Source organism: Mastomys coucha, unplaced genomic scaffold (assembly GCF_008632895.1).
Source record: "Mastomys coucha isolate ucsf_1 unplaced genomic scaffold, UCSF_Mcou_1 pScaffold21, whole genome shotgun sequence".
Classification (NCBI taxonomy): domain Eukaryota; kingdom Metazoa; phylum Chordata; class Mammalia; order Rodentia; family Muridae; genus Mastomys; species Mastomys coucha.
In genome coordinates this window covers 118,372,045-118,385,507 of record NW_022196904.1, presented here as the reverse complement: position 1 = coordinate 118,385,507, position 13,463 = coordinate 118,372,045, and the positions used below count along the sequence as shown (strand labels likewise).

At 45.2% G+C, this 13,463-nt stretch overlaps 1 protein-coding gene across 5 annotated transcripts in view; it reads right to left on the bottom strand.

Moving 5' to 3' along the window:
• The window catches only part of Plpp4 (phospholipid phosphatase 4), a 138,746-nt gene that overhangs the window by 86,742 nt on the left and 38,541 nt on the right, over window positions 1-13,463 (bottom strand). For 3 of the 5 annotated variants that reach the window (XM_031388504.1, XM_031388500.1, XM_031388502.1), the window contains exon 2: window positions 3,034-3,142. In XM_031388504.1, coding sequence (XP_031244364.1) covers window positions 3,034-3,142 — 109 coding nt within the window. Of the gene's footprint in view, window positions 1-3,033; window positions 3,143-13,251; window positions 13,294-13,463 lie in introns of all 5 variants that reach the window. The other 2 variants (XM_031388501.1, XM_031388499.1) reach the window with 1 other exon arrangement.

Sequence of the window (13,463 nt, the reverse complement as noted above, 5' to 3'; positions counted from 1 at the left end):
ATGTGTATGAATGCTTGGCCCATTGGAAATGGCACTATTAAGGAGTGTGGCCTTGTTAGAGGAAGTGTATCAGTATGGAGGTGGGCTTTGAGATACCATATATGTTGAAGTCTGGCCAGTGTGACACACAGTCTCCTGCTGCCTGCAGATAAAGATGCAGAACTCTCAGCTCCTTTAGCACCATGTGTGCTTGCTTACACCATGCTTCCTGCCATGATGATAAGTGGAACAAATCTCTGAAACTGTAAGCCAGTTCCAAGTAAATGTTTTCCTTTATAAGAGTTGCTTTTGTCATGGTGTCTTTTCATAGCAATAAAACTCTAAGACAATGATGAAGGTGATGAAGCCCCGTAGAAGTGTACCTGAATCTCCTCTCCGACCTTTCCAAATCCTATTTTATATAAGAGTATATATGCAGGGTCCCTGAGGATGTGTTCCACAACTGACCTGACTTCCTAGTCTCCACAGCCTTTATAGTCTCCCCTAGCTACAACATGTTCTTTCGAAGTATGCCCTGAATGCACAACACAACATTAATGGGGGTACACTGAGCAGCATCCATAACCAGCTAACATGTATACACCAAGAGCAGGTGTTTAGCCACGCTCTGATAATCCCACACACTCAGCAAGAGACAGTGACCTCCTTTGAAGAATAACAGCACAGCCTCTGGCAAGGGGCTGGCTGCTTGGGAATGGTGGGGAAATGATAAGTCAAGACTCAGTGCTTCTAAAAAGAATCCTTGGTCTCTTTCTCTGGTCAACAAGAACACAGATTCATCATGGCCAAAAGAAGCTCTTGGCATTGGACAGTCTACCATACATACACCCGTCGCCTGCACCAAAGGAACCTCAGGTAGGTCAAGTGTGAATTGGGGCTTTTCTGAGGATGTCATTACCATTTATTCTCCTTTGACCGCACTTAATTCAATCACCAAACCTTTACTCTATCATTTTTCTGGTAAGCTTTGACCAAGAGATTGCGATACACACAAACACACATGTATGCATGCTCATACATGCATACCCATGACCTATTACTTGGGGCCACGAATTACTGGATAAGGAAGCACCTGGATCAATGCACTTTCAGTTGGGAAGTGGGAAAATTCACCCTCAGATGAAAACATTCCAACCTATGTAAAAGACCCAAGATTTTACATATGAAAGAAGAAAATTTAGCCCAGTGAGGTAGATAAACCAATAGAAGCACTCTATGCACACCTCTACTCCCTGAGTTCCATCACTGGAATCTACATCGAGTAAGGGAAAGAACCAACCAATGCTCCCAAGTTGTTTTCTGACTGTGGCAAGTATACTATGGCATGTGTATATGTGTGCATACACACACACACACACACACACACACACACACACACACACACACACGATAAACAAATGAGTAGAATCTGAACTTCCAAGGGGGACTGGCCAAGATTAGATATCAGTGAGACTAGGTTCTGTAGTCAAAATTCTCCTGAAGACTCTGGGAAAGCTTTTGAGAGCCCAAAGCTGACAAATGATAGCTCATATTAAGTTCTTAATAAAGTCTAGGAGAACAAATCTAATTATGGGATGACAAAGTAGTTTCCACCTTCGAGTTTTGGGTATCTTAAATGGTGCTTCTGCTCTCTGGATGCTCTTGTGGACTGCACTGAATTTGCAACTGAAAGCATGTCCTTCATCAACCACTATTAATGAAGTAAAAGGTTGAGCTTGTTTCATGTTAAGATTAGAGAGTGAGCCAGTGCGTGGAGCCAAATATACTTCTAGTCTAGTCTCAAAAAATCATGGTATTGAATGACCTTTTTACATCTCATCCCAACCACTGGAAATATGCAAATTGTTTCAGCCCACTTGTGTCTGTAGCCAGAACATTTGTGGTGTCTGCATTTAGTCTTCAAAACAATCCATTGTCCATAAATCTAGGCTGGAGCTGCATATTTCTCTTGGTGTCCTGTATGAGCATTCATCTCCAAATTGTGTTTTACAGCACATGAAATGCAAAGCCCTGGGAAGAATGGGTCTGAGTGATAAACAGATGTTTTCCCCTAATTGTGCTGTGAAGTCATTAGCCACATACTGGTTCGTTCATATCTAGGATTTATTGAGTTAGAATACAATGTGAAACGAATCTTATTGTAATACCTGAGTATTTGTTATACCTTACTGCCAACCAACCTTAATATTTCACTTTCTCTAAGATTTACAGAAACCTATTTTCTTTTTCCAAGCTGAAAAGTAATTATGAAAGCAATTGTAATAACATCTCACTGTCCACACAGGGTAGCGGCCATCATAATTTGCAGATATGGATATCTTTCCAACCATCATTACTTAAAGCACTTTACTCCATAAAATAACAACACTTCTTTCAAATAGTCCAATGGGTACTGTGAATATTCTGGAACAGTCACTAGTCTATAGGAGCACAGACCCAGTGGTAAGTCAAAAGGAATCACCTTCCATCTACCAGGCAGCCCATTAGAAAGTTTTGTTATTGTTCCCAGAGAAGGGAGAGCACAGGACTGCTTCCTCTGCTATAGAATGGCTCAGGGTCAATGCTCCAAGAGTTGAAGCATCAGCATGGAGTAAGCATGTTCTCTGGAACATCCAGGGAACTCTCAAGGAGGACAGCTGAGCTCCACACTTGGTTACCCAGATCAGACACAGTCACCCACTAACTGTGGCATCAGGGAAATTTCCTTATCTCTCTGGGATGCACTTCTGACCCTGCAAGGGGGAATTCTTGTCACTAGCTTCCAGTCTGACTTTATTACATGTCATTATGAGGAAACATTCAACTTAACTTAAGAAAGTAAGTCTGTTCTGTTTCTGAAGCATTGGGCAACCACAGTCTCTGAAGTGAGCAGTCAGTGCCTGTCATGATCTGGAGCGAGTTTCAATGGGATGAGCTACCTCTCTCTTTATTTAAAGTTGCCTACTGTCTTCAACCTAGAACAGCAAAGGTCAAAGCCCGTTTGGTGTGTAGGTGGGGTACTGGATACACTGGCCACCAAATCATGATACTTACAAACATGAGACGGGTAGGTATGTTGTCTGACTGCACCAAAGGATTTTTATAGAGCCAGATCTCCTCCGGCTGGATGACTCTCTGGAACGGATCCAAAAACTCTGTAAAACTGAAACAAAACAGAGAAAAGGACATGACAGCTGAGCACTCGGGCCGTGGAAAAGGCGTCTCAGGGGAAACCATAGTTTGCGTGCCCACAGAAGAATCTTCCTGACTTCTGTGAAGGAACGGAACAGGGAGCCTCTAGTGATGATCCTCAGCCAGTTCCAACCAGAGTAAGACAAGACAGCACTGAGGCTCTTGCATCCTGCCACCCGTGGCAGCAAGGACTCATTCCCGGGCTAAGGAGACAACCAGGAAACAGCTTTACAAAGACTCTAAGAACTCAGGCTCCTAACGTGAGCTTTCAGCTCATGTACCACAAAGTGGCTCCGGTGGGGTCAGGGTGAGGCTGTGAGCACAGTGTCTGAGAACAAAATGAGTCTGAGACAGGAGTGGAGGGAGACTCAACAGATTCCCTGGACCTAACAAGGGGACCGGAAGTATCCTACCCTTCCTCCAGTTGCCCAGATGAGGTCATGATGCTGCCATTACCTCCACTAGGGGGCAGAAGAAGGATGAGGAGATGAGGCAACGGGATGTTTTCAGTCTGCTAAGGGGCTAGCTCTAGGCATTTTCCCTCTTCATCTTTTCACCCTCTGAGAACTACTCCTGCCATGGTAACCCAGCACACTCTCCAGCCTGGGCTACCTCTTCATTTGTTGGACAACCAAAAGCAATCCTTAAATGAAAAGCTGTGGGGGTTGGGAGAGAGTCAAGAGTATGAGTTTATGGATATCAGACTTCAACCAACAGCTTTTGTCCAGCATCTCCAGCCCCACCTCCACCTAACATTCCATTCAGAATGGTTTCAAGCATGAATGGCTGGGAGCCAGAGCATTAAGAGTTTCCAGTCTTCCACTGCCTGGCTGAGAAACTTTGATCCCCAGCCAAAAGGATCTAGCAACTTTGGTCTTCCCATAGGCACCCCTGTTTTAGTCCTGGATCCAGAAATTCTCCTTGTCTTAGGCTAAAAAGAGACAGTCATCCAAGGGCCATGTCCTAGCAGAATTGGCGACATTGCAACCTCACTATGTATCCTAAACGTGGGTGCCATACGACCTTGGTCTGTCTACACATCCATACACATTTTCAGCAGTGAGCATACAAGGACTGTGAGCTGAGAGCCTCCTAGGATGGCTGGCCCCCTAGGAGGTCCTGATACTGCTAAATTTAACATACACTCTGACCAGCCTCCCGGTGGATTCTACTGTACATCTGTAAGAACCCATAATCCTTCCTGCCTGTTTCTACATGTCTTCCTGACCTTCCTTCTAGTCCCTCTTCTCTGTACCCTCACCTCTAACTGTGGATGGGGTTTTAAATGCTAAGAATCTGTGTATGTAGGAATTCCAAAAAATAGAAGCTCTGCTTAGCCCTGTGACCACAACACCCCCACCTGAAACGAAAGACTCAGGAGGGAAATGTTTGCCAGTGTAGTGATTGTCATAGAGACCAGACAAGCCCTCACCAACCTGAGCCCAGAATGTGTCTATTGTAGAATGGGATCCCAAGTGCATCAAGAGCCTACCTGGTCTGCAAAACTGCTATGAGTCCTGTGTACTTTCTCCAAAGCAAGGATATGGCGAGCACTTCCCTGGGCATCAGAAAACTGTGCAGTCCTAGCACGGTCCTCCCATGAAGCTGCTCTATGTCATTTAGTAAAGCACTACCCTTTGTGGGGCTGCAGTGTATGCACCAGCAATGGGGCAGCTTGGTACTAAATCAGAGGCCACATGTGGAGATGGGCGAGAACGTTCTGGAGACTTGTTAGCCAGATGTATAAACAGTACAGATAGGGCCTGGGGTGTGGATTTTAAACCGTTCTCCAGGTCCCATGGTCCAGTTCTGACCCCAGTAATCCCTTAAGGGTCCTGCACTCTTGACATCAAAAAACTTGATGACTTAATTTTCTTCATTGACAATCCTGGAGTTTCAATCCAGCCCTGGCTTTGCAGTACACAGAAGGTGCTTTCCTTAATATTTCTGATCCTTAGTTTCCTTGTCTGTGAATTGAACATATCCTATAGAGATAGAATAGAAATTACATTGAAAGAACACACATGGAGCGTAGGGACATAGCTCGCTTGGCGGATACTTGGCTGGCATGCATGAGGCCAGCTCCTATTCCCGGTGCTATGTAAACACTGTATGGTTGTGCACTCCTATGGTCCCCACTTTTGGAGAGTCAAGCAGGGGGATGAGTTCAAGCAAGGCTAGTCTGGGCTCTGTATGAGAAAGGAAAAGAGAAAAGGGGGGAATAGAGGGAAAAGGAAATGAAAGAGGAGAAAGAAATGAAAGCATGGGAAGGGGAGGGAAGGAAAAGGAAGGGGAAGGAGAGGAAGAAAAAGAAAAGGAAGGGAAGGGAGAGGAGGGGAGGAAAGGGGAGGGAAAGGAAGAAAGGGAAGGGAGGGGGAGGAGGATTTTGAAATACATAGGTCTCCCAACTAAACATGGGCAGAAAAACTAGTATTTTTTCCTGTTTACCACTATACTCCAGTCTCCAGTGTGTATTTTCACCAGTTTTTAGTATGCTCTTTGACTGTATCACAGCCAGATCCCTGCCTCCAGGTATTTTAAAAGCATTTTGGATGAAATGAAATGCAGTAAAGTTTGTCTAAATGATGTTCTTATGTCACATAGGCTGCTTGTGCCAGATAAACCTTCAGGAAGACTCTGACCACCATGACTCTACCATAAATCAACCTAAAATGTTTGATTTTGCTCATGAGTTTGTGGCTCAAGAAAGTCTGTGTGTCCAGTTGAAGAGTTCTTGCTTAGACACTCTTCCTTCGATAACTTAGAACATTGGCTGAGACTGTAGTTAACTGAGTGTGGCACTAGGCATTATCAAGATGGTCACCCACTGCCGCCAGCCTGGCTGGAGTTGAGCTGGAGAACTGACACATTCCTCCCAGTCCCCATGTACTGAGAATTTCATCCTGCATCCCGAGAGAAGCAGACCAAAGCAAATGGCTTCCCCTGATCCCGCCTTGAAAGTCACATAATGCCATCTTCATACTTTGGATGTTCATGACTCCCAAGGGCTCATGTGTTTGAACACTTGGTTTCTAGGAGGGGCTGTGGCTATGGAAGGCTATGGAACCTTTAGGAAGTCGAACCTAGCTGGAGGAAATGGGTCACTTGGCATTTATAGGCCCACCCTGTTTCCTATGCTGTTTCCCAATCTGTCCAAATGTAAGTGAGCAGCCTTAGCTACCACATCAAAGAGCGGCTTCTGCCTTCCCTGCCATGGCAGATTGTATCTTCCAACCATGAGCCAGAAAAGACACTTCATCCCTTAAGGCTTTTTTGGTCAAGTATTCAGTTACAATGAGAAGACTAATGGAAGCAGTCAGTATGGCCACACTTACGGGTGAGTCTTAAAGACTTCTTCAAGGAAGGGAAACAGGTGCTTTCCCTTGACAGGTATAGTGAGTCTTAACTACAAAACAATAGATGGTGCAGAATGTGGCTTCAGCTACCACTGAAGCACCATCTGCCATCTACAGGGTGGCACACAGTCCACTGTCAGAGACCTCAGAACCTTGACTCTCATGTCTTCCCTACAAAGCAGGCCATGGGGCCAGGACACTGACATATCACTGAACAATTTCCTTCCCACTGTCTCTGTGTCCTGGATCCTCACTGTGTGTCTCCATCTGTCTTTGTGTAGGTGTCTGTCTCTTTCTGTCTGTCTTTCTCTCTGTGTCTCTCTCTGTCTCCTGCCTCTGGTGGTGTTAATGTATACATGCATGCGTGTTAGTGGAGGCCAGAGGTCAACTAACCTCAGATATTGTTCCTCATATGTTGTCTCCTTGTTTTTTGACACAGGGTCTCTCAGTGAGACTTGGAATGCTCACTAGGTTAGGCTGTCTGCAGCAAGCTCTAGGGATTCACCTGTTCTGCTTCTCTAGCACTGGGATTACACATGTATGTCACTGTGTCCCTTCTTTTTAAAAAGATGCTGGGCTTGAACACGTCCTCATACTTTCATGTCAAACACTTTACTCAAGTTATGTCCCCAGTCTAAAGGTTTTACTTCCTAAAGGTTAGTTGCAATTTTTCTAAAACGCTGCCAAATACTGAGACTTTAGAACAATCCTTCACTGTACCCTGAGTAGCTGTAGCAAAAAACCCTCATCTATCAGGCAAATCATATCCCCTGGGACCAATAGTACTAAGGAAGATAGATGTCCCTTCTCCAGCCACTGGCGTCTGCCTCAGGGAATCCAGACAGGCAGGCAGCTGCTCAGAGGACCTGGGGCTTATAAAAGCAAATGGGGTCAGAAAAGGGCATGCAGAAGATAGAAAACACTGAGGACATTAACAGAGCTTCCAGGGGAGGGCACACTGAGCCCTGGAAGCATCCTTGGAAGTAGGCTGTAAAGCAAGAAGTAGAAACTCTGGTTCTGTTCTGGGGTTGGGGAGATCATTCAGTCAGGAAGGTGTTTAGCACACAACCATGGAGACTAGAGTTTGATCCCCCGTATCCTACGTTAAAAAAACCAAGGCACCAGAATGAGCACCCATAATCCCACCACTGAGGAAGGTAGAGACAGGAGGATCCCGGGATCTCACTGACAAGCCATCTTAGCCTACCTAGTATGTTCCAGGAGAGTGACAGATTCTGTCTCAAGAAATAAATAAATAACCAAAGTTGATAGTCATCTGAGAACAACTGAAGCCTGAGGAAAGACAGAGAGGCCCTTTGGCCTCCACATGCATACACAAAGCATACCCACAATAACATGCTCACACACACACACACACACACACACACACACACACACACACACACACACACACTGTGAGGTGTGGAGCTGTGAGGTACTGTCTCTAGTTACGGCTACACCAGGGCTCACTTCACACTGAGGACATCCAACAATGTGTTGGGTTGTAGGATCTCATACTTTAATGTGTCCAGGAAACACATCAGGGTTTTGTGATTACAGATCCAGGAACAAGGATGCCTGGGAGCTGTCATTTCAAGCAAGCTTCTTTCTTGATGATGGTATGATGTTTATCTGTAGATCAAACCATGGGCACTAAGGGATCATGACCTGAGGAGTCTGCCTCAACTTCAGACCTGCAACCTGAACCTTCACTTAGCAAATCTCGGGGATTAGTGTGCTTGCTGTGCGATGAGACGGGATATTCTCAGTAAAAGTCAGGGCCTTCTAACTCTGGTCATTTGAGAACCAGGTTGTCTGACTTGTATTATTATTTTTCTGTCAACAGAATCCCCTTTGAAGCTACTCAGATTATTTTAGAAGAAATTTCATCTCACTTTAATTATAAAACCAGCATGCCTTCCTCACACCCGCTAAGCTTCAAAATAAACACAATAGAATTGGAGGGCTGTTGACTAGTCCTCCTCAGTGACCACAGTCTCTGAACAGAACTCTGCCCTCTCTGAGAAGGGAAAGAAAAAGTGGACAAAGAGGCCCTCCCATGGAGGGTGGAAGAGAAGAGGGATGCCACTGAACTTCTCCACTGTGCCTGTGAGGAAGGTCATGCTCATGTCTAATTGCACTCACCCTTTAAAGCCTCGAATATCATTTCAACCCCCACTTGTATTAAAAAAAAAGGGGAGAAAATATAAAAATCAACTCTGGACACTCAAAGACTCAACAATATGGAACATTCTACCTAAAGGAAAATGGCTCTAGCCACATCAACAATGCCTGAGCATCAACTTACACCTGGCTGGCCTGGTGACCACATCCTTAGATTTGCAAGAAAAGGATGAAGAACCTGGGGGCAGGTCTTGGACCCCTGTTAGGTGTCTAAAATTATTTAATTTACTTTTATTTTCAATGAATATGATGTAGATGACAACACCCATCCTCCTCCTGCCTTCTTCTTGGGTTACCTGATTCTTTTCCAAGCAGCAGTGCAATTCTGAGGGGATATATACCACCACTGAGGGTTTTCTATGCTCTTTAAAAGGTTGGCCACCTGTAGAGGATCCCAGATAAGGCCAGAGTCTAGAAGGGCACAAGATGTGTCCCTAATCTCACATCTACTCATTTCTCTCTCCTCTCTCCCTCCTTCTCTCTCTCTCTCTCTCTCTCTCTCTCTCTCTCTCTCTCTCTCTCTCTCTCTCTCTCTCTCCTGTCTCTGTCTCTCTCTCTCTCTCTCCTGTCTCTGTCTCTGTCTCTCTGTCTCTCTCCTGTCTCTGTCTCTGTCTCTCTGTCTCTCTGTCTCTCTGTCTCTCTCCTGTCTCTGTCTCTGTCTCTGTCTCTGTCTGTCTCTCTGTCTCTGTCTCTCTCCCTCTCTCTCTCTCTCTCTCTCTCTCTCTCTCTCTCTCTCTCTCTCTTTCTCTCCCCCCCCCCCCGACACACACCGGGCACACAAGCCAGGTCCATTCCCTGCTCCTCCAGGGATATTTCATTGAGTATGACAACAGATCAGCCCAAAGCTGGGAACCAGAAGGATAGCCCATTTCAATAAATCACTAGTGGAACTTAGAAATAGCATGTTCCAGGCCAAAGAGTACTAATGTCAAATTATCAAAGCTCTCCTCTCCCTATCAGCCAATAAATACTTAGATTTTCCAAAGTGTTTGTCCACTCCCAAGAAAAGTGGATGCTTAGGGGTAGTAAAAATCATACATTTAGAAGCAATTCCTCCATCCCTTCCCCCACCATTAATTTCTACTCCAATTATGCAGAAATATGAACTTGACAGATCCTTGATTTGGTTCAAATCTCTGACTCAGCACTTGCCTGTTGGGTAGCATGAGAAGAGCCATTTAACCTTCTCTGAGATTTCCCATCCTGTAGGCTTAGAGTTTTAAAAAACCTACTTAGGGTTCTTAAATGCTTCAGCCTCACTTCTAGCCCACCAAACAGTGGTAGGGAAGAAAGAAGGTTAATAGGAAAAGGGAGTTGTGGACCTATTTAGAAGCAGTTCCTTGGGGAAATTCCCCTCTTCGTTGTCAGGATACCAGCAGTCCAGTTCAGTAGTAAACACTAAACATGAATCAGTGGTGGCCGCTTGATCCAACAGAAACAGCAAGGCTCCACTGAATTGGCACAAGTCAGCCGAAGCAGCTAGAATCAGCCAGGATATCACGAGAAGTTCTTTGGTGCTCTTCTTTCTATGAAGTGAAGACCAACAAAAACTGGCAAGATCCAGCAAAGACCGGTAAAGACCAGTAAAGAAGCCAAGTGTTCCACAGTGTAGTAATGCAAAAGCATCCTCTCATTGTTTGTGGGGTTTCATTTATATTCTTTCTAAACACCACATGCCCTTTCACAAGACAGCTTCCAGAAAAACATCATATGGACACAATTGAGTGCTTAAGAAATCAGAAATTTCTACTTCAACATTCCCCTCAACCCTCAGGAGACCACACCTTCCACGGCCACTAGGAACATTTTATGCACAGCAATAAATGTTAGGGTCTGGACTGGAGTTCTAAAATTGCCAGTGTGAGCAGCAGTGAATCCCAAGGGAGGATGACTGGGTTTGAGACTGGTTCCCCTTCTTTAAGGTCGTCCTGAAGACAGTGAGACTGTGTGTTGGAAACGGGCTCAAACAGAAAAATGGTAACAGCCACCACTTGACTTTGACCACTTAATGAGCCAAGGGTGTCCTGGAAATCAGTTTTCAAACTTTTGAGATCTATAAGGGAAAGACCAAGGCATGCTAAAAGGGCTTTGCAGGTCAGAGCCAACATCGAAGCCTGTTTCCTAATTGCACAATTGACTCTTGGTCTCCAGTGGGCCTTACAAATAAACATCAAATGTGGTCCACCTAAGAGCCTGGCAGGTCCACACCTGCTGAGAGCAGGCCTATCAGAGTTTCCATTAGTCCTGGGAACAAGGGGCAGGAGACGGTTGTGGAGAGGACATATTGATGGGTTATCACCGTGCCAATAAACCAGCGGCCAGACTCCAGATGGGTCTTCCTTTGAGTCTGAATCCTTGGAGACCCCCCAGGTACAAAGGTACCAATTAGAATCACAAGCAGAGGTAATGAGCACACTGGGCACTGTCCTGTGCCAAGCACTGCACTTAGTGTTCGCCAAAGTCACTTCAGTAATTCTCAAAACAACCTCTGGGTGAGAACTCTCTGTTCAGTTCAGAACTAAACACTGAAGCTACAAGACATGGGAAGCCTGTCTAGGTCCATGCGGATTTTAAAAATGGGTTGTTACTACTTTTACTCTACCACTACTATTACTACTACTAAAATAATAATAATAAAATAATTGTTTATATTTTATGTTTTTACAATTATTATTGTTGTTGTTGCTGTTGTTGTTAGTACATGCATACCATGTTGTGAGTACAAAGATCAGAGGTCAGACTACAATCCAGGAGTTGATTCTCTCAGGTCATCATCAGGCTGACTTGGTGAGTGACTGTGCTCACTGAGCCATTTCACCCACAGTCCACACAGCTCAGCCCATCAGTATCCAATATTCCTTGGGGCATAGACTGCAAGCCTAAGGAAGTCGGGGGTCTCGTTCCTCCCTATGTCTCCTGCACACTGGTCTCAGTGTGCCTCACTCAGTGTGAATGGCAGAACAGGCTTCTGCAGAAGGCAGTTTCTGTGTTTATTGGGGTTGGGGTGAGAGATCTAGAAGTACAAGAAGGATCTAGAACATGTGGTTCTCAACCTTCCTAATGCTGCAACCTTTTAATACAGTTCCTCATGTTGTGGTGACCCCCAACCATAAAATTATTTTCATTGCTACTTCATAGCTGTAATTTTGTTATGAATTATGATATAAAAATTTTTGGAGATAGATGTTTACCAATGGGATTGTGACCCACAGGTTGACAACTAGAAGGAGAAAACAAGACTCAAGCAATCGATCATTCCCACCAATGCCTTCCTGCTTATCACTCAGAAAGTGGCTTCCCTCGAAGCAGGTGCGTTAGTCAAATGCCCTCACCCAGTTGTAGAGAACTATGTCAATGCCTTCTACTCTAGACCAGACGAGGACCAGCTCCAGGTGTCCCCTTTTCCTCTTGTTCTGAGATCAGCCTCCCAACAGGAGTATGGACAATGACTTTACAGATGTGGTAAGTGGCGCTCGCAGCAAAGCCGGAACACACACTCCACCCCTCGCTCTACACAGGCCCTGTTTGGCTGAGGCTACAGACTCTGGGGACGAGTGGCTGCCTTCGATGTCCATTGCTCTGCAATCAGCCATGTGATCTCAGGCTCCTCATCTTTCCAGCCTTGTTTTCATCGGTGAGGTAACTCTGACAGCAGCATCTACCTCAGATAGTTGGTCCGTGTACAAAATGAGTGTGACATTTGGACAGTGGAAAGTATAATCAAGACTCAACAGCATGACTGAGCACAACACTCAACACCAGAAGGGTTTTAGAAATCCTCATCACAAGTCTCCTGGACCAAAAAAAAAAAAAAAAAATTGTCCTCGTAAGGAGCCAGACAGTTCCTGCTTATTCCTGAACATTGAGCCATAGTTCCCATCAGTCTGTATTCAGATCTCTGGGAATATGACCCAGTCCCTGCCCGTTGACGCTGTTGTTGGGTGGCCTTTCACAGCATGCACTGTCCTCTTCCTGGATGTGACTCTCTGTGACACATAAACTCTCCCAGAGTTATACATCTTCTGTGGTCATTCTCAAAACCTGAGGTCAGAATTCCCTCCTCCAGCTCTCTAAATCCCTACATCAGGAATCCCTCCTTCCATACCGGGTGGATAATGTACAAATAACACACACATCCCACTACTATGTTCTCCTAAGCACACCAGCATAGGACGGAGTAAGAAGCAGGCCAGTGGCAGGATATGCGGTCTAAGTCAGGAAATGTTGTTCATCTGTCTAGCTCTTAGGTGTGGGAGGTGGAGGGACCAGAAGAGAATGGACCAGAAACAAGCTGCATGAGTGAACAACACTGCTAGTGCAACTCTTCTTCAGACCTTGGAAGCTCACTGATATGCATTCCCTCTCTGTGGTCACTGATAGTGGGCCCGAGGACTGTTCTTTCTGCACCTCCAACTCAATACGAAGTGAAGTGTGTACATGGCATTATCAACCTGACTGGACTTGGAATCTCTAGGAAGCATGACTCTGGGTGTATCTAAAGGAGTTTTCAGAGACATTTAACTGCAGAGAAAAGACATACCCCAAACATAGGCAGCAGTATCTCATGGGCCGGAGTCCAGAGCTAAATAAAAAGGAAGAGAAGAAAATGAGCTGTGCATCTACTTTCCTCTCTTTCTGCTTAATGACCATAGACACACTGTGGCTCGATGTTTTACACACCCACCTCCATGTCTTATAGACACACTGTGGCTCGGTGCTTCACACACCCACCTCCATGTCTTGTAGACACAC